Below are 20,144 nucleotides of genomic sequence, written 5' to 3'. Positions count from 1 at the left end.
TGTTGGTGAGTGTTGAACGATAGTCAGCTTTATCAATCAGATCAGAGATCATAGCTGTTTTTATAGACGCAGTTCTTAGCTGCATCACACCCAGATCAATAACAATGTTTTACTCCAGTTTTGGTTACTTATTTCTCATAATTAGATACTTTTGATAATGTATCAATAGATGAAAAACAGAAACACCATGTGAAAATAAAATAAACACTAAACGCAAATGATCCATACACGTTAAAATATTTAAACGCGCTTTCTTTATAAGAGCTGTTTTTGTTTTTGTTGTTTCCCGTAAATAGCTATTTGATCTCAATAAGCTATCGCCTTGTGAATTATCATGATCATTCTAAATATGTTAGCCAATCTCATGGAATTCTTCTTATTAAATAGATTAAAAATGGTATCTATAATGTTTTTTTCTAAATTCATTAAGGATCTATTGTTTACCTTCCATGTGTGCATGAATATCTTTTTTTAAGGTATTTCTGGTCTAAGAATAAATAGCCTAAGTAAATGTGATAGCCTTGAAATAACAATGTTCAGACAGGCTGACCAAACACAGACCATGAAACTGTGAGAGATGGATTGTGCATGTCAGCCATTAAAACAGAGGTCCTTATTGCCCAGCTGGAACAACGGCTTTTGTAAAACCCAATGCTTAAACATGTTTAAAGTTCAAGTACAAAAAACAATGTATTTTTGTAAACACAAATTTATCAGCATAGGCAACAACAATACTTAATTTAAATGATATAAACTATACGAATACACAGATGCAATATGAATAAATAAATATGAGAATATAGCCTTAACCCATTTATGCCTAGCATCTAGAAAAAAGGCCTTGGCAAACAGCATAGACCCAGATGAGACGCCGCATTATGTGGCGTCTCATCAGGGTCTGCGCTGTTTGCTTAAAGGAATTTCTGTAAGAAATATTCTAAATATAGAAATTAATATTCTAGACATCCCTAATTTTGGAAAAAAAATGATCCATTATAGAAGGATGGGAGAGTCCACAATGCATAAATGGGTTAAAGTATTAACACTCAGCTGGCAATGTGCCAAATATAAAGAGGCAACACAAAATATATTGTTCCTTACCAAGAATAGAGTGAACAATTGTTTTGACCACTTAGCCTTTTCACTGGAGAAACAATAGTTTCACTCAATTGACATTGTTTAAAAACCAATCCTGCGTCCATATACTTGTCAAATCAGCGGATGCAGTATTTTGTTTACGCTATACTACAAAAATAGTCAATTAAAATATCTGTTATTGTAAATGGATAAACATTTTGATGATTGGACTTTTTCTAGTTTACGCAGTTTTGGTATTTTTCAAAAATATAAAAATCCATTTATTCATTCTGGCTTTAACTGGCCGGAAATTATTCACAAATGCTCCCAAGATTTTATTATTTTTTTAAAACTTACAAAGTTTGAGTAAGTTCAAATTCTACACCAAAAACGTTTTCTTAGACACAGTCCTTGTATTCAAAGCAGTTTCCTTTCATGTATTTAAGGGACATTTCACGTGTTTTTACATAGACAAAATTGAAAATAATTGTTTCAGATTTGCAAATGTTCAAAGTTGTAAAATTTGCGAGGAAACAGTAATACTGAACACAGAGCTACAGATAAGCTGCGTATTTGCGTAAATACGTAATAAAAAATAGGTGGATACGCATTTTTTTAAATCTGTGCGTACCGGTATGCAAAACAAATTGCTGATACCCAATTCGAGCCGCCTTCTATGCGTAATGAAAAATCCTGTTTTGTTTTGGCCGTTTTGAATCGAGTCTTAATCGACAAGCGCTTGTTTTTATCTGGTAACGTATTTACCAATCGTTTAGATGATAACAAATGCAAGTCAAACAAAATGGCGTCTCGAGGCAGACGAAAAGTTGCTAAAAAAAATACAAAAACATTTAGATTACTTTGTCGTGGTAAATCAATCTAAATATAAAACAATTGCAAAGGGCATAGTTGATGACTATAATGAGTTATGTTTGGGGCATTTTCGGTCAAAATACACTATATTATACTACCACAATACCGTTCCAAACCCCTATGATGGGGTGTGTTGGGTTTCTAAAACAAAAGTACTTGCCCATATTATTGGAACAAAAACAAGTAGAAACACATTCGATGAGTGGGTTGAGAAATTCCCTTGTCTTCAGATTGTTGAATCTGATAGCAGAAAGATGGAACAACCTATACTGCGATTGAATACATAACAGTGAATTTATGTAGGTACGGTTTTGAGAAGCTAAATTCACGTTTTATTGCAAATACCCAATTCACTTGTTTGTTTTGGTACAAATACCCAATTATTTTTTATATGAGCGGGCATCATACTTTTGGATACCCAATCAAGTTTTCCATTACCCAGTTTTACCCAATTACCCCAAAAAGCTTATTTGTAGCTCTGACTGAACATTTACCATGCTCTTATTAATATCCATATATGCATCTTTTGACGATTTAAAAACCTTAACATTATAAAGCGTTATAAACGCGAAACAATTGATTAATTTGGAGAGTTCTCTTGTTATCACTATATTTTGTAACATTACCACGATTGCTTATATAAAGTATAAAACAAGGGACAAAATTGTCACAAAACCAGGTTTTAATTGTGAAAAAAAATCTGATAAAGGGAGAAAACTCAAACTGAACTTTTGAAATGAACAAACAAAATTAACCCCCTTTGTAAGTTTGTTTTTAAAAAAAATCTATTTTTAGTCGTGGCGACCTTGACATTGGAGATATTGACGTGATTCTTTCGTGCCACACACCGTCCCATGATGGTGAACAAATGTGCCAAATGATTTTAAAATCTCACAATGAATGACATAGTTATGGCCAGGACTAGCTCATTTATGGCCATTTTTGACCTTTGAACTCAAAGTGTGACTTTGACCTTGGAGATATCGACGTAATTATTTCGCGCGACACACCGTCCAATGATGGTGAACAAATGTGCCAAATGATTTTAAAATCTGACAATGAACGACATAGTTATGGCCCGGACAAGCTTGTTCCGCCCGCCCGCCCGCCAGCCAGCCCGCCAGCCCGCCCGCATTCGCCAATCTAATAACCATTTTTTTCCTTCGGAAAACCTGGTTAAGAACAGCCCTGTTACTTTTTTATGCTCCCCCAAAATTTATTTTAGGGGAGCATATAGTCGAAGCTTCGTCTGTCCGTCCGTGTGTCCAAGTGTCCGTCTGTGCACACTTTTTGTCTGGGCTATTGCTCAGCAACTAATGACCGGAATTCAATGAAACGTTATATGAAGCTTCACTACCAAGAGGAGATGTGCATATTATCAGCGGGTTCTGGTCGGATGATTTTTCACAGAGTTATGGCCCTTTGAAATTTTCCATAAACTGTACATATTGTGCATTTCTTGTCCGGGCTATTTCTCAGCAACTAATGACCGGAATTCAATGAAACTTTATGGGAAGCTTCACTACCAAGAGAAGATGTGCATATTATCAGCGGGTTCTGGTCGGATGATTTTTCACAGAGTTATGACCCTTTGCAATTTTCCATTAATTGTACATATAGTCTATGTTAGCGTTTCCAATCGCCAAAATCGCCAAAGGCGATTGAATCTTTTAGCTGGCGATTAAAGTTTAAAATGTTAATGAAAATGGCGATTGCAAAAAACCCTGATATTTCTCTATAAGTATATAATATTCCCTACTTTTAAAGAGAACTCGGTACCGATTTCCACATGTAATCGCCATAAAAGCTTCAGGTGGTAATAGATAGTCCATTGATAAGAGAATTACCGGATGCCCGTATCGTATATTCAAGCCACATAACACAGTCATGTATGCTGACAGATGCATTACGGGAAATTTTCGGGTAACTTTCCAGTCGCCAAACTGTGATATTTAACGTCCAATCGGTTACGAGAATGTTTATGGAGGCGGAGTTATATAGCGATTATTATTTTTGATTGACGTCGGTCACATAGTAAGCGTTTATCACAGGTTTATTAACAATGAATCACAGTTGTAGCATTAATACGTGATATAAAACCGGTAAATAAAGCAGTACATTAAAGGCGGTTTCGGGCATCATCATCACACCTATTTACCGTACTGTAGAGTTGAGTTCAAAAATGGTTCCGGTCCGTTGAAAAACATGGCTGCCAGGGGGTGGCTTTTATTCTCTATATGTATATAGTAAAAAAAGCTTGTGAACACTCTAGAAGTCACTTTTTTTGCCCAATCATCATGAAACTTGTTGAAAGCATTGGTTTTATTAACCAGGTTTTGAAAAAAAAGTTATTAGATTGTCGAATGTCGGCGGGCCGGCGGGCGGGCGGAACAAGCTTGTCCGGGCCATAACTTTGTCGTTCATTGTCAGATTTCAAATCATTTGGCACATTTGTTCACCATCATTAGACAGTGTTTCGCGCAAAAGAATTATGTCGATATCTCTAAGGTCAAGGTCACAATTTGAGTTTGAAGGTCAAAAATGGCCATAAATGAGCTTGTCCGGGCCATTACTTTGTGATTCATTGTGAGATTTTTAAATCATGTGGCACATTTGTTTACCATCATTAGACAGTGTGTCGTGCGAAAGAATCATGTCGATATCTCCAAGGTCAAGGTCACAATTTGAGTTTGAAGGTCAAAAATGGCCATAAATGAGCTTGTCTGGACCATTTCTATTTCATTTATTGTGACATTTTAAAATCATTTAACACATTTGTTCACCATCATTGGACGGTGTGTCGCGCAAAAGAATTACGTCAATATCTAAAAGGTCAAGGTCGCCACAACTATAAATAGATTTTGAAACAACTATGTTACTATGAACAATCAGTAACAATGCACATTTTGATTTTGAGTTGTCTCTCTTTATCAGACTTTTTATGCCCCCAGCAGGGTGGTATATAGCAGTTGAACTGTCCGTCAGTATGTGTGTATGTCAGTCTGTCCGTCCGTCCGAAAAAAACACTTTAACGTTGGCCATAACTTTTGCATTATTGAAGATAGAAACTTGATATTTGGCATGCATGTGTATCTCATGAAGCTGCACATTTTGAGTGGTGGATGTTCAAGGTCAAGGTCATCCTTCAAGGTCAAAGGTCAAAACAAAACAAAAAAAATTATATTTCAAAGCGGCACAATAGGAGGCATTGTGTTTCTGACGAACACATCTCTTTTTTAGCTCATCTATTTTTTGAAAAAAAATTATGAGCTATTGTCATCACCTTGGCGTCGGCGTCGGCGTTGGCGTTGGCGTCGGCGTCCGGTTAAGTTTTGCGTTTAGGTCCACTTTTCTCAGAAAGTATCAATGCTATTGCATTCAAACTTGGTACACTTACTTACTATCATGAGGGGACTGGGCAGGCAAAGTTAGATAACTCTGGCGTGCATTTTGACAGAATTATGTGCCCTTTTTATACTTAAAAAATTGAAAATTTTGGTTAAGTTTTGCGTTTAGTTCCACTTTTCTCAGTAAGTATCAATGCTATTGCATTCAATCTTGGTACACTTACTTACTATCATGAGGGGACTGGGCAGGCAAAGTTAGATAACTCTGGCATGCATTTTGACAGAATTATGTGCCCTTTTTATACTTAGAAAATTGACAATTTTGGTTAAGTTTTGTGTTTAGGTCCATTTTATTCCTTAAGCATCAAAGCTATTGCTTTCATACTTGCAACACTTACTAACTATCATAAGGGGACTGTGCAGGCAAAGTAATGTAACTCTGACTGGCATTTTGACAGAATTATGTGCCCTTTTTATACTTAGAAAATTGAAAATTTGATTAAGTTTTGTGTTTAGGTCCACTTTATTCCTACAGTATCAAAGCTATTGCTTTCATACTTGCAAGATTTATTAACTATCATAAGGGGACGGTGCAGGCAAAGTTATGTAACTCTGACTGGCATTTGGACGGAATTATGGGCCCTTTATACTTAGAAAATTGAAAATTTGGTTAAGATTTATGTTTTGGTCCACTTTACCCCTAAAGTATCATAGATATTGCTTTCATACTTGGAACACTCACAAACTATCATAAGGGTACAGTAAAAGGACAAGTTGCATAACTCTGGTTGTCATTGTTACGGAATTATGGCCCTTTTTTGACTTAGTAACTTTTAATATATGGTTAAATTTTGTGTTTCGATCCACTCGAAGTATCAAGGCTATTGCTTTCAAACTTCAAATACTTACATGCTATCATGAGGTTACTGTACCTGGCAACTTGAATTTTACTTTGACCTTTGAATGACCTTGACTCTCAAGGTCAAATTATTAAATTTTGCTAAAATTGCCATAACTTCTTTATTTATGATTAGATTTGATTGATACTTTGATGAAACTACTCTTACCTGACATACCACAATAGACTTCACCCAAACCATCCCCCGTGCACTCCCCCCCCCTCCCCCCTCCTCTCCCCCCCCCCTAATTTTTTTTTTTTTTTTTTTTTTAAGATCATCTCACAAATGACCACCACAACCCTCACACTATACCCCCACCCCACCCCCCCCACCCCACCCCCCCCCCCCCAATTTTTTTTTTGATTTTTTTTTTTTTTTTTTTTTTAAGATCATCTCACAAATTATCACCACACCCTCACACTATACCCCCCCCCCATTTTTTTTTAAAACGGTTATGTTTGAAATACCGTCCAACCATCGCACCCAAAACCCCCCCCCCCCCCCCCCCCCCCCCCCCCCCCGATTTTTTTTTTTTTTTTCGCTTTTTTGGAAGATAATGTAATAAATGTCCACAACCCCACACTATACACCCCTCTTCACTCCACTCCTCCCTCCTTTGTGATTGAAAATGAGAGTCCCTTCACCTTTAAAAAGAAAATAGATGAGCGGTCTGCACCCGCAAGGCGGTGCTCTTGTTTTCTAATTGAAATCAAGGTCAATTTTACACAAGGGGGTTAACAATACACATTTTGAATTGTCTTCCTTCATCAGACTTTTTTCAACTGAAAACCTGGTTTTGTGACAATTTTGTCACTTGTTTATATCTCAGATGTCGAAAATGGTCCCAATCGGTCAAAAAACATGACCGCCAGGGGGGGGGGGCAGTTTTCCTTGTATGACTATAGATAAACCTTGTGAACACTCTAGAAGTCACATTTGTTGCCTAATCATGGTGAAATTAGTCAAGAAATAAGTTTTATTAATATCTCGAACAGGTCGGAAAATGGCTCTGATCGGTGAAAAAAACACGCTTTTTAGCTCATCTGATTGCTCAGGTGAGGTTTTAGGTTCAGTCTTTGTCCGTCGTCTGTCCGTCGGTCCACATTTGGTTTGTGAACACTCTAGCATTCACATTTCTCAATCATTTTTTATCAAAGTTTCTGATTAGCTATATGGCCACAAGATCTCAGTCGAGTTTGATAATGAGCAAAATCGCATAATAAATGTGTTTGTGTGTGTGCATGTTTGTGTGTGTTTGTTTTTTAGGGTATCTGGCCTATTTTATGTTGACATTTATGGTACATTATTACAAATTGCTTGCAGTGTTCAGGATATCTGGACTATCTTCTGTTGACATTTATGGTACATTATTACAAATTGCTTGCAGTGTTTTCAATACTTGCTTGTTTGGTAAGGTTGTCAATTTTCTTCAATAAAAATTTGTAGTTTGATTGGTTTTTCATTCTGTGTTCTTAACGTATCTCCTTTTTGTGATTACATAAGATTTGTACAAACCCTTTCTCGGTGTTTTACATTTAATAAGCCTGTCAAAAGGCAGCATGTAGATAGAGACAATACGAGATTGATGCCCTTTACTTTCTTTTTTCCATCTGTCCATTTGTCTCATCAACTATAACTGTCCTTAATGAACTCAGAAGCTTTAGAAGCTGTATTGTTATGTCCCCCAGTCTGTACTGGTTTGTTGAGTTGTGTCAAACTTTAACATTTTCCATACCTTTTGCAATATTGAAGATAGCAACTTGATATTTGTCATGCATGTGTATCTGGCATGGAGGTGCACATTTTGAGTGGTAAAAGGTCAAGGTCATCCTTAAAGGTCAAAGGTCAAATATATGGGGGACATAGTGTTTCACAAACACAGCTAATGTTCACCTAATACTTGAGTATTTTAAAAGAATGATTTTCTTGATGCAAATCAAAGTAATAATCGTATCTGACTCATCTGGCTCAAACACTTGATCACTAGCTCATATTTTTGACAAAGATTGAATAAATCCACTCCTCTCAGGTGAGAAAACTGCAGGGCCATCTTGGCCTTCTTGTTTTCTTTTATTTCTGGATCTATTTAGTTCCAATGTTAACATTATCAATTTAAGGCATTAAATGGCAAACTTCAATATATGCCAAAATCTGTGCAAAGGTCCCTTTAAAGTTGGAATATCAATTAAGATACTACAATATAGTGACGGCACTACATCAAGAATTTTGAACCTCAGCCCTTATTTTAGGTTGTATGTTTGCCTTAAGGCTGCAATCACAAACCTGAATATATGTGATCTTTTGAAGTTACAGTAGGCTTGATTGTTCTTGTGTACATCATAAATAAAGATGAAAATGTGATCTAAGATTGCAAAATAAGTCTTATGAGCTCTTATTGAATTCTTGTTACCTTGTATTGTATTCTCACAGTCATGCTCTGCAAAAACAGTGCTTAATGCTCATGCAGTATAATTGGTGTCTGCAGTAATATATCTGCAGACACCGAACATGAGAATAAGCAGTTTGAACAGACGAACACAATGGCGAACTTTCAGAAGTTAGATAAATGAAAGTGAAACTACAAGCAAAAGAAAAGTAATTATGGAAAGTAGTTCCAAGATAATTCGAATTTTCTGTTGAATCATTTGAAAATGAAAATAAATAATATGTGCGATAAATTTGTTAACTTAAAAGATGGGATGAAATATAATTAAGGAATGTAATTGTACTATAAGAATATATGACCACTATCTGAGCATGGGCATATGTCTCATTTATGATGAAAAAAATATTTGTATATTTATTTCATTTAGATCGTTATGTGCAAGGAATACGTTTAGATTTTCTTGGAAAATCCGTGTTAGTTGCCGATCTGCCTGTGCTTGCAAGTTTGAGGTGAACTTTGTCTGTGTTTTACGACACTAAATTTTAGCCTATGCAAACTGAACAGACTAATCTAGAATGGCAGTTTTAGCACATGCATTAAATCCTGTTTTCCCTGAGTGTCTTTCTTTCTATGCCCCCTCATCAAATGATCGGGGGTATATTGTTTTTGGCCTGTCTGTCTGTCATTCTGTCACTCTGTCATTCTGTCCCAAAACTTAAACCTTGGTAATACCTTTTTCAATATTGAAGATAGCAACTTGATATTTGGCATGCATGTGTATCTAATGGAGCTGCACATTTTGACCGGTGAAAGGTCAAGGTCATCTATCAAGGTCAAAGGTAAAAAAATAAATAATCAAAATCGCTTTAGGGGGCATTGTGTTTCTGACAAACACATGTCTTGTTTTTTCATTGTATGAAGTTACAAAATGACGCTGTTGTTGGATCAGAAATGTATGGATATTTCTTTATAATGTCGGGAAAGAGACTGTGCACGTAAATGTTTGTTGGACATTTGATTGTTTGGGGTAAGAGGTGCTACGAAAATTATTTAAATTCATTGAAAATTTGTGAAAGATGAATAATATTGGTTGCACAGTTTAAGAAGGTCTTTGTTGTGCTTAAGTGCCTGCAAATTAATTGTTTCAAATTAAAGAATTGCAAAAACAATGTATATGATTTATATGATGTATTACTCCCTTCTTTTCTTACTATTAAGGCCAACATTTCCCTTTTTTCTACCACTGTTTATACTTATGCTCTTATACTACAGTTTTAACCCTTTCCCACTTAGAAGCAATGTGAAAATGGCAATGTGTAAACAGCATACAACCAGAACACAGTCTGCAAATAACTCACAGTCTGTTCAGGTTTTATGCTGTTTGCTGTTCATCATTATCTAAGGGTTGGAAATGAAGCCTTTAAAACTTGAATTTAGTAATAAAGGTCTTTAATGTAACTTAATTTCTTGGGACTAAACATATGTCAAAATACACACCTAAGTGGTAAAGCATGGGACTACACATGTGTCACTTGAATTAAGTAATAGAGGTCTTTAATTTAGCTTTATTTCCTGGGACTACACATGTGTCAAAATACACACCTAAGTGGTAAAGGTCTATAATTTAACTTAATTTCCTGGGACTACACATGTGTCAAAATACACACCTAAGTGGTAAAGGGTTAAGCTTTGTGAGAAAATGAGACGCTCTCTTGAAAAACCTGTCTTAATGTATGAGCGTTAAGTGTCGTCCCAGATTAGCCTGTGCTGTCAACATGGGCTAATCAGGGGTCTTAATGTATGAGCGTTAAGTGTCGTCCCAGATTAGCCTGTGCTGTCAACATGGGCTAATTAGGGGTCTTAATGTATGAGTGTTAAGTGTCGTCCCAGATTAGCCTGTGCTGTCAACATGGGCTAATCAGGGGTCTTAATGAATGAGCGTTAAGTGTTGTCCTAGATTAGCCTGTGCTGTCAACATGGGCTAATCAGGGACCACTCTTTCCGCCTGGACTGGATTTTTGGTTTAGTAGAGACTTCTTTTAAAGGAAAGATTCCAATTTATTGGAAATTGTTGGCCCTGATTGCACAGTCTTATCTGGGTCGCCACTTTGCCTAACGCACAGAATGAGGCTCTACATTGTCCTATGATGTTTGTTATATGTGCCCAATTGTCCTATTATGTTTGTTATAGGTGCCAATTGTCCTATGATGTTTGTTATAGGTGCCCAATTGTCCTATGATGTTTGTTATAGGTGCCTCTTCATTGTCCTATGATGTTTGTTATAGGTGCCCCTTCATTGTCCTATGATGTTTGTTATAGGTGCCCCTTCATTGTCGTATGATGTTTGCTATAGGTACCCCTTTATTGTCCTATGATGTTTGTTATAGGTGCCCAAGGTGAACCCCTCCCACATGCCTTCCTGGTGGGGATATGATGATGGGAAAGGAACAACCAAGGACACAACCACGCCTGTGGTAAGTGACACTTATTTGTCGTTGTTTTTTTTTTAAGGGTAGAAAATTAAAAAGTTGAGGGTGAAAGTCTTCAGCAGCCCTTGCAATAACTTTCAGATCCAGCAGATTATTTTCCATCTTGATATGGGACCAGTTAAAGATATTTTCCCAATCAACAAAAAATTTAAATTTTTTAAATTGCCTTCTGAAAAATTCCCAAAAGGCTTGGTATCAAACTTCAGGTAATAGATCACTTTAGAATACGACAAAATACTCTCACATTTAACAAGTAAAATCTTTTAAAACATTGAAGGGTACCCATTTCCGGGTCACAAAATGGGACGATACTCCGTCCCCACCCCCTGGGGCCTCGGCCACACCGCCTGTGGCCTTCTCCCCTGCCCAGGGGTCAGTGCGATCCCGAATGTCATCAATATCCCTGGAGATAGAGTCGCCAGTGAAAAAATACATCGTTGCCAAGAGCAAGACCACTAGTCCGAATTTGCTCTCCGGAAAACTGGTCCAGTCGATGTCTAAAACTAAGAGCGACGTTGTCGCAAAAAAACGCCAGGAGGACAACTGGGTTGATAGCGTGAAAAAGATGGCGACAGCGAATAAGTTGAGCTTTAGAAAGCAGAAGGTATCAGTGTGGTTGTCTGCCTGGGTTTTTTCGTGAAGTAATCTTGTGATTTGAGTTTTGACCACTAACACACGTGCGCTTGGATGAGTTTCAGATTAACTCTCTAACCATACATGCCAGAATTTTTCAGGTCCAAATCAGGACTTTCCATAACAAATTGTCGGGACTTTTACCAAAAAGCGGGACACCTAAAACGATCAATCATTCCACCTTTTCTTTAGTCAAATCAATAGTCAGTATATTACTTACAAAAACTCTAAATGTCTACCCGATATTGACGATAAACGTGTGTTCAGAATTTCGTGAACACAGACGCTCTCCATTTTCCGGAAGTAAACACACTCCATAAACTGAAATGAGGGGTATCCCCGTATGCATCGATTTGACATCCAATTGGTACAAGAATATCCCCTTGAACATATGTAAATCTCGTGACACGATGTGAGCGCATCAAGTACTGTTCTTATTCAACCAATTGTAAATTAACTCTAAATTTAGATTGATGCATAATGTACAAACTGTTTTCTGAAAATCAGTCGAAAACGAAAGGTAATTTGAGAGAAACATCAATATGTATTGGTCAGCATTCAATGTGTTTAATGTACAAAATCGGTGTTTTGACAGGATTTATAACCTTAGGTTGTATAATACACAGGATAATAGTATCGTTGGACTTAATTGGGCCATAAAATACTAATGCAGGTGGCGTTAATTTCTGTATGATACATCTTTCGATAGCAATTAGCGACCCCTATCATAAAAACACCATGCCGGTCCATGGCGTGAATGTTGATTAAATCAATAAGTTGCCGATAAATTGCTGATGAGGTGTCAAAAACAACACTGGTGCAATCGAGTAGTAGAAGTGGGTTGTTAATTTGGGGCAATAAAGGGATTAGCGATTAGCCAGAAAGAGCTCGAAAGCGAATTTTATTGGGAACTTATAGACCTTACATTGTTTTTAACGAATGTCGGGACAAATCGTCTCATATCGGGATGCCGGGACCAAGAGCCCAAATGCTGGACTGTCCCGCCAAGATCGGGACGTTTGGCATGTATTCTTTCTAACAAATGTTAGTTTTGGTAGTTTGGGAGTTTGAACTCTTTCAGTACTGGAACCGAATTGTGAAGGCCTTTGCAAACAGTTTGAATCCAGATGAGAGGACACAAAATGTGGCATCTCATCAGGATCAAAACTGTTTGTTATTCTGATATTATTCTTTGAAAAAAAATCGAAGAAAATGCTAATTTTACAAATTCAGCAGACAACATTTTAGCAAACGACAAATTTCCCAGCATGCAAAGGGTTAACAAATTTTGTGTTTTTGCGACGCAGTTGGAGTTTCAGAATGGCTCTAACAAATGTTTTTTTTTTGGCAATTTTGCGGGAGTTTTACGAATCTTTTTGTTTTGCAGCGCAGTGGACGTATATCCGTGGCATAAAACTGAGAATCCCTCCCCCAAAAATGTTGTTGAAATTGTACATGCACATAAAAAAGACTGCTTGAATGCAGAATACCAAACCATACAGTGGAAGTCTATTTTTATAAGCGCTTTCCTGAACATGCCAAAATAGTGCATTTTTCTTGGTTTTGCTCTTTTATTGTAAAGTGATGCTTTTGATTTGAAGTGTTTTTCTAACATTTGTGTTATAATATCGAGGGGTTAGAGCCAGAACGTAATAAGTCCATTTTTCAAACAGTGGAGAAAATCGCAAAAGAAGGTTTGACAAACTACAACTTTTATTTGAATATGAATATTAGCATAATATGATGTTACGCTATTAGGTAAAAGATTTGTTATGGCATTATAAACATATCATAATGCTTTTGTATTCAAAATAGCGTTGACTTCATTATGGCATAAAGGTAAAACATATATATTTTCTGTGTGCCACTGTGTTAAGTGCACTTGGTGCTACTTAGCATAAGAATAGTACTCTGCTTTTCCTATGCCATACAGGTCTAAGTTCCCTTAAGGCAAAACAGCCCTGTGCTATGCATCTATTTTGAGAGACTGAACGAAACATGTGCACTTAGCACAAGTTCATATTAATATTCATAATACGAGATATTATTATACAGAAGTACATTATTATTTCCTTTTGCATTCTAGATGTTAACAGTACATACACATGTAACAATACATATATCTGTTAAGTTTCAACTCTTATCGTGTTTAATTTGGTTGTAATTGTATCTATGAACTATGATGTACATAATAGCAATACTTAACTATCGGCCCTTCACAGTCAACATTTAAGTATGCCCTTTCGTTTACCTGATCTGCTTGCTGCTCCTCACTAGTAGTTATTTCCGTTGATCTTGATTGTAAAACCAAATTGTATGTGGTACTTACAGTAATATATTAAAAGTAGACCCAATCCGAAAATATTGTGTATGCCCCGGTATTGACTGACTGAGAGGTATATAATGATTGACTCATCCTTCCATCTCTACATGGTTAACACAAAATGACACATTCCATAGAATATCAATTATGTTTCCTACACAGCTTTCATACTTGCATGGATGTTGTCCTTGAACACTATCAACACACCCACTCTAACCTTACCTCATGTTGCTGTTGACGCTGACCTACATTCGGCTCAGACTAATGCAGAGTCCAATCTCTTGTTAACCCTTTTCCACTTAGATACATATTTGTACACATTTGTAGTCTCTTACAATATAATATTAAATTAAATTAAATTCCTATTTAACAAGATGCAAGTTGTAAAGGCCTCATTTTCAACCCTTAGATACTGATTAGCAGCGAACAGCATAAAAACCTGAACAGTCTGCAAGTTACTCGAAGGGTTAGATTTAGAACAGTATTTTAGAACTTTTCTCTTTTCGTCAATCTGATTGACTGTCCCTTCAAGGCTAGTGACTAAGTACTGACAACACTGATCTATACGTCGTATCTTAAAATCTGTTTCTTGTGCAAAGTATGCTGTCTCATCATGTGTCTTTAAAAGTCCTTTTTTAGACAGAATTTCACTACCAACACCCTACCAGCTCACATGGAAATATGTATAATAGGTGCCCAATATACATAATTATGTATCTTTATCAAGACATGGCCGTGGGGAAAGATTCGTGCTTAATATCATTCAACATGTATTTCTATGAAGTCAGTCAAGAGCCACTAATTCAGAAAACGGATGCAATTTTTATTAATTGCTATTTCCAGCCATCCACTATTTAAGTACTCACAGTCAACAAGGGTGTGTGTTTTACTTGTTGTTTTACTGTAGCTGTCTTATCCAGAGGTTTTGACCTAGATTCCTTTCCATACTTGTATGCAGCGAGAAAATTGATGGCAGATATAATTGCGCACATGTTCATGTTTTTTGTATGTTCATGCTATTTGCATCTTCCTCCCATGTCAACATTAGTAGATTTCACGCAAACAATCTGCCTTCCATGTAAACTTAAGTAGATTTTACGCAATCAATTGAAGGCCACAATTTACTGTACATGAAATATTAATGCTAAACATTGTTTAATCTATAAAAAACATTTTAGTTGGCAATTTTGTTATGCTCTCTTCCAAAAACACTTTTAATAATTTAACATTCAGACTGGAGGAGGATGAATGGTAGATTGTTCTCAAGTGGTTCAATACAGAGTCATGAATGCATACTTCAACCACTAGTTAATTACTAGAAGTGTTCTCCTCAACAAGGAAGATTTTATTCATAATGAGAAATGTTTAATTGAATCTTAAAGTGATTTTTGAAAGACACACTCAACTTAACAATACCATCATTCTGATTATATACTTGGAAAAAGTATTTTGAGTATGAAAACCCACCAATGGTTAAAGAGGTTTGTTTTTAGAAAATTCAGTTCGTACACTTATTATACAATTTTAAGCAAGCTCCACAAGATGCTTTGCAAATTATTTGTAATTGACTGACATGTATAGTTTAATCATATAGAATACAAACATGTGCTATGTTAACTCCTAGATCATCTATGGCAGTATAGTACTTGCATATTTCTGCATATAAATTTTTTATCATTTGTTTTCAATGGTTTTTATACCTCAATATAAGCAATAATTTCCTTTTGCCTTATTAAAATGGCATGAGCAAACATTGGGTTCAAAAGTATAAAGTGGATTTTAACAAGTTTACAATTCCACTGCAATTTACAGAATCATTTTTAATTTGCTTTAATTAATTATCATTCTTCCACCACCCTTACCCATATTATGTAGACAGAGTTTGACATTAAAGGTTATTTTGCGACATATCAAGTGGTTATACTGCAATACATTATGGAGTTATTCTGCTATCAAAACCTGTAAATGTTGTAGGGCTTTTTTTCCTACTTTGCGTGTGGCCTGGGTCAGCCATCTCACAGTTTTGATGCAAGCATTTCACAAATCTAATATATCCACACTATTTTACAAAACCAGCCTTTGTATGTTGTTTGACATTTAACAGACATTTTATATTCAAAAGTACAATTCATCCGTCTGTCTGTCACAAACTTTTTAGATTATATCTCAGAAACTATTTAAGTTTTTTAACATGAAACTTCATAGGTGTCTATATATATCAATGAGGAGAAGGGGGATATCAATTCAACGAATTTGCTTGTTGTTAAGGAATTACAAGTATGAAACTGGTGAAACCAGTGTTGTAAGGTTAGTTTGGCTAAAAACCACACCAATGCATTGGACCGTCAGTAAATTTTATAATAAAACTTGAGATCCTTTGTTTAAAAAGTCAGCATGGGGATCCAGATTTGTTTGAATGAGGAGTCACTTTAAAGATATCACAGTAAGATTTAAGCATGCACTTTTACATGGGAAATACCTTATATCAGAAAGATCATGTGACGAAAGTGAAAACACTTGAGTAATGTAGTACTGGCAGAGAGCGAGGCAAGGGCAGCAATTTGGAGTAGATTTTTGTATTCTTATCCGTTTATATGTGTAAATATTCTTTAAAGCTTAAATAATTTCTTTTCAAATAGATTAAATTGCATTTTCATGAAATGCATTTTAATGTCAAATATTGTTAATATGTATGATTTATAGGGAATCCTATGCGCATGTGACATGGCACAATTGTTATTGACAAAGGTTTTAAACCTGGAAAAATTATATGGCTTACATTTCTCACAAGAGAACTAAAATTCAATGTATAACTAATGTGTCTAGCCACACAACAGAAATCTCATAGACAAATTTTAATGTTTGTCAAAAGTATTGACTATGGATCATTGAAGATACAGTTAAACCTGTCAGAATTTACTTGCTCATATGATGTATGATTTTATTTTTCGAAAGCAAAAGTGTCCGGCCAATGAAAACATTTTACTTTACCTATGCATAAAAATCATCATTTTACAATTTCTATGTGAATATTGTTGGTAAAATTTTGAGGAGTTTGTGACTAAATTTCTCACAATTTTGAAATTTGTGGGATTTTTTTTTCAAATAAATTGAGCGTCTTACTTTTACTTCACAAAAAAGGAAAGAGAGCCCTCTGTTGTCAGGGTAATTCAAGAAATTCCCGGATGTTCCGTTCAGTAAAATGTGCCTCCTTAAATATGTGATATAGGAGACTTTGACAAACATATCATTTCTGCATTCGGCCCAGTGAAACCATATTTAAGTAGTAAAATGTTCATACATAAGTTACCAAACCTGTTTACTTGGTACACATTTTGCATGATTAACTTAATATTTGTATTGAATGTAATTTCCTCAAATAATCTTAATGAACCTGACAAAAGTTATTATAATTTAAGTGTGTTGTCGTCATGAAAACACATGTATGTATTTGTTTGTGGAAAAGGGGCATCACCCTGCAGGGCGAGTAGGCCTGACAATCTACTCACCTTCACTTTAATCTACTCTCCCTGCATTAAAAAAAAATATATATATATTTATCTATATTTATAGTTATGATCAACCAGAACCTTTTTAACCTCCGTAACATAGTGACACTAAACTGCAAACAAATTAACTACATTATATGATAGATTTTATTTGCTTTCCGTACGTTTTATGCACATGTTTCCTTTTTTCTGCTTCTCGTTTTGATGACCTTTCTTTCTGTTCCCTGTCTCCACCACCTTGCAGATATTTTAAAATAGAACCCTTTTCCATGCTGAGTTTTAATATGTCAGACGAAGTTTTACTGAAAGACACGCTTGATTGACAAATGGTTACAATATGGTAAATTTTGGCTACGGCTTTTGATCACAAATTATTCTGTTTATTAATAATTGTTGTTTCTATTTATTTTTAGCTCATCTATTTTTTGAAAAAAAAAATGAGCTATTGTCATCACCTTGGCGTCGGCGTCTGCGTGGGCGTCGGCGTTGGCGTCCGGTTAAGTTTCGCGTTTAGGTCCACTTTTCTCAGGAAGTATCAATGCTATTGCATTCAAACTTGGTGCACTTACTTACTATCATGAGGGGACTGGGCAGGCAAAGTAAGATAACTCTGGCATGCATTTTGACAGAATTATGTGCCCTTTTTATACTTAGAAAATTGAAAATTTTGGTTAAGTTTTGTGTTTAGGTCCATTTTATTCCTTAAGTATTAAAGCTATTGCTTTCATACTTGCAACTCTTACTAACTATCATAAGGGGACTGTGCAGGCAAAGTAATGTAACTCTGACTGGCATTTTGACAGAATTATGTGCCCTTTTTATACTTAGAAAATTGAAAATTTGGTTAAGTTTTGTGTTTAGGTCCACTTTATTCCTACAGTATCAAAGCTATTGCTTTCATACTTGCAACACTTATTAACTATCATAAGGGGACTGTGCAGGCAAAGTTATGCAACTCTGACTGGCATTTGGACGGAATTATGGGCCCTTTATACTTAGAAAATTGAAAATTTGGTTAAGTTTTGTGTTTTGGTCCACTTTACCCATAAAGTATTATAGATATTGCTTTCATACTTGGAACACTCGCAAACTATCATAAGGGTACAGTAAAAGGACAAGTTGCATAACTCTGGTTGTTATTTTTACGGATTTATGGCCCTTTTTTGACTTAGTAACTTTGAATATATGGTTTAATTTTGTGTTTCCATCCTCTTTAATTCTAAAGTATCAAGGCTATTGCTTTCAAACTTCAAATACTTTCATGCTATCATGAGGTTACTGTACTGGCAAGTTGAATTTTACCTTGACCTTTGAATGACCTTGACTCTCAAGGTCAAATTATTAAATTTTTCTAAAATTGCCATAACTTCTTTATTTATGATAAGATTTGATTGATACTTTGACAAAACTACTCTTACCTAACATACCACAATAGACTCCACCAAAACCATACCCCGTGCCCTCCGCCCCCCCCCCTATTTTTTTTTAAGAGCATCTTACAAATGACCACCACACCCTCACACTATACCCCCCCATACCCACCCCACCCCCCCACCCCACCCCACCCCCCAATTTTTTTAAACGGTTAAAAAACACAAATATTTATTTTTATAAATTTATGTTTGAAAACCGTCCAACCATCGCACCCAAGAATCCCCCCCCCCAATCCCCCCACCCCATCACCCCCCCCCCCCAATTTTTTTTTTTTTTGCATTTTTTTGAACATTTTTTGAAGATAATGTAATAAATGTCCACACCCAACACTATACACCCCTCTTCACTCCACCCCTCCCTCCTTTGTGATTGAAAATGAGAGTCCCTTCACCTTTAAAAAGAAAATAGATGAGCGGTCTGCACCCGCAAGGCAGTGCTCTTGTTAATTAAATATAAGAAGTATTATAATTAACAGTTATGTATTTTTTTTTTATAGTTACATTTAAATGAAATTTAATTCTTCACAGAATGACCAATATAATTATTATTTAACTGTTTTTTTTTCACTTTTTATCGATTAGCTAAGAGCTCTGACACATACGAAAAGAGCGCAGCAGATTTTGAGAATTATTTTTACTGTGCTCGTGACGTCATTTTTCATTGTTAAAACGAAAGTGCAGTTTCTTTGTGTACTAAACCTATTTTTTGTTCGTTGGAAACATTGTTTGCAATTTGTATTGATGTGGCAGGAGTTCTGGAACTGAATTGTTATTTCTCAACTTGACAAACAGCACTCGCCCGGTCGGTCGAGTATTTAACAAACTTTACTCGCCCAACCGTCAACTACACTCGCATATGCGAGCGGTCGAGTGAATTGTTCAAGGCCTGATTATTATGTATAAACAATCATGTTAGATTTTAAATTATATATAGCTTACGTTGTTTTTTAAGGTAATAACCAACAATTTGTTATTCTGATGCTTGTTATTAATTCCTATTCATTGGAACTCCAAACCGTTGGTGATTACCTCACGAAGACAATTATGAATTCGCTTCTAATTAACTCATGCCCATTTTGTCTGGGTAAATCAACAAAAAATGCAAAGTTTAATACTTTCATGCCATCAAAGTTGGGACCTACAAGGATTTCATTACAGTTCATGACACCGACAG

General features: G+C 35.8%; 1 protein-coding gene across 3 annotated transcripts in view; it reads left to right on the top strand.

Moving 5' to 3' along the window:
- Positions 1-20,144, top strand: part of LOC127847193 (uncharacterized) — a 227,020-nt gene that overhangs the window by 119,790 nt on the left and 87,086 nt on the right. For all 3 annotated transcript variants that reach the window (XM_052378918.1, XM_052378917.1, XM_052378916.1), the window contains exon 31: positions 10,971-11,057. In XM_052378918.1, coding sequence (XP_052234878.1) covers positions 10,971-11,057 — 87 coding nt within the window. The remainder of the gene's footprint in view (positions 1-10,970; positions 11,058-20,144) is intronic.

Source organism: Dreissena polymorpha, chromosome 10 (genome assembly GCF_020536995.1).
Source record: "Dreissena polymorpha isolate Duluth1 chromosome 10, UMN_Dpol_1.0, whole genome shotgun sequence".
Lineage (NCBI taxonomy): Eukaryota > Metazoa > Mollusca > Bivalvia > Myida > Dreissenidae > Dreissena > Dreissena polymorpha.
This window is presented reverse-complemented; position numbering and strand designations above follow the sequence as displayed.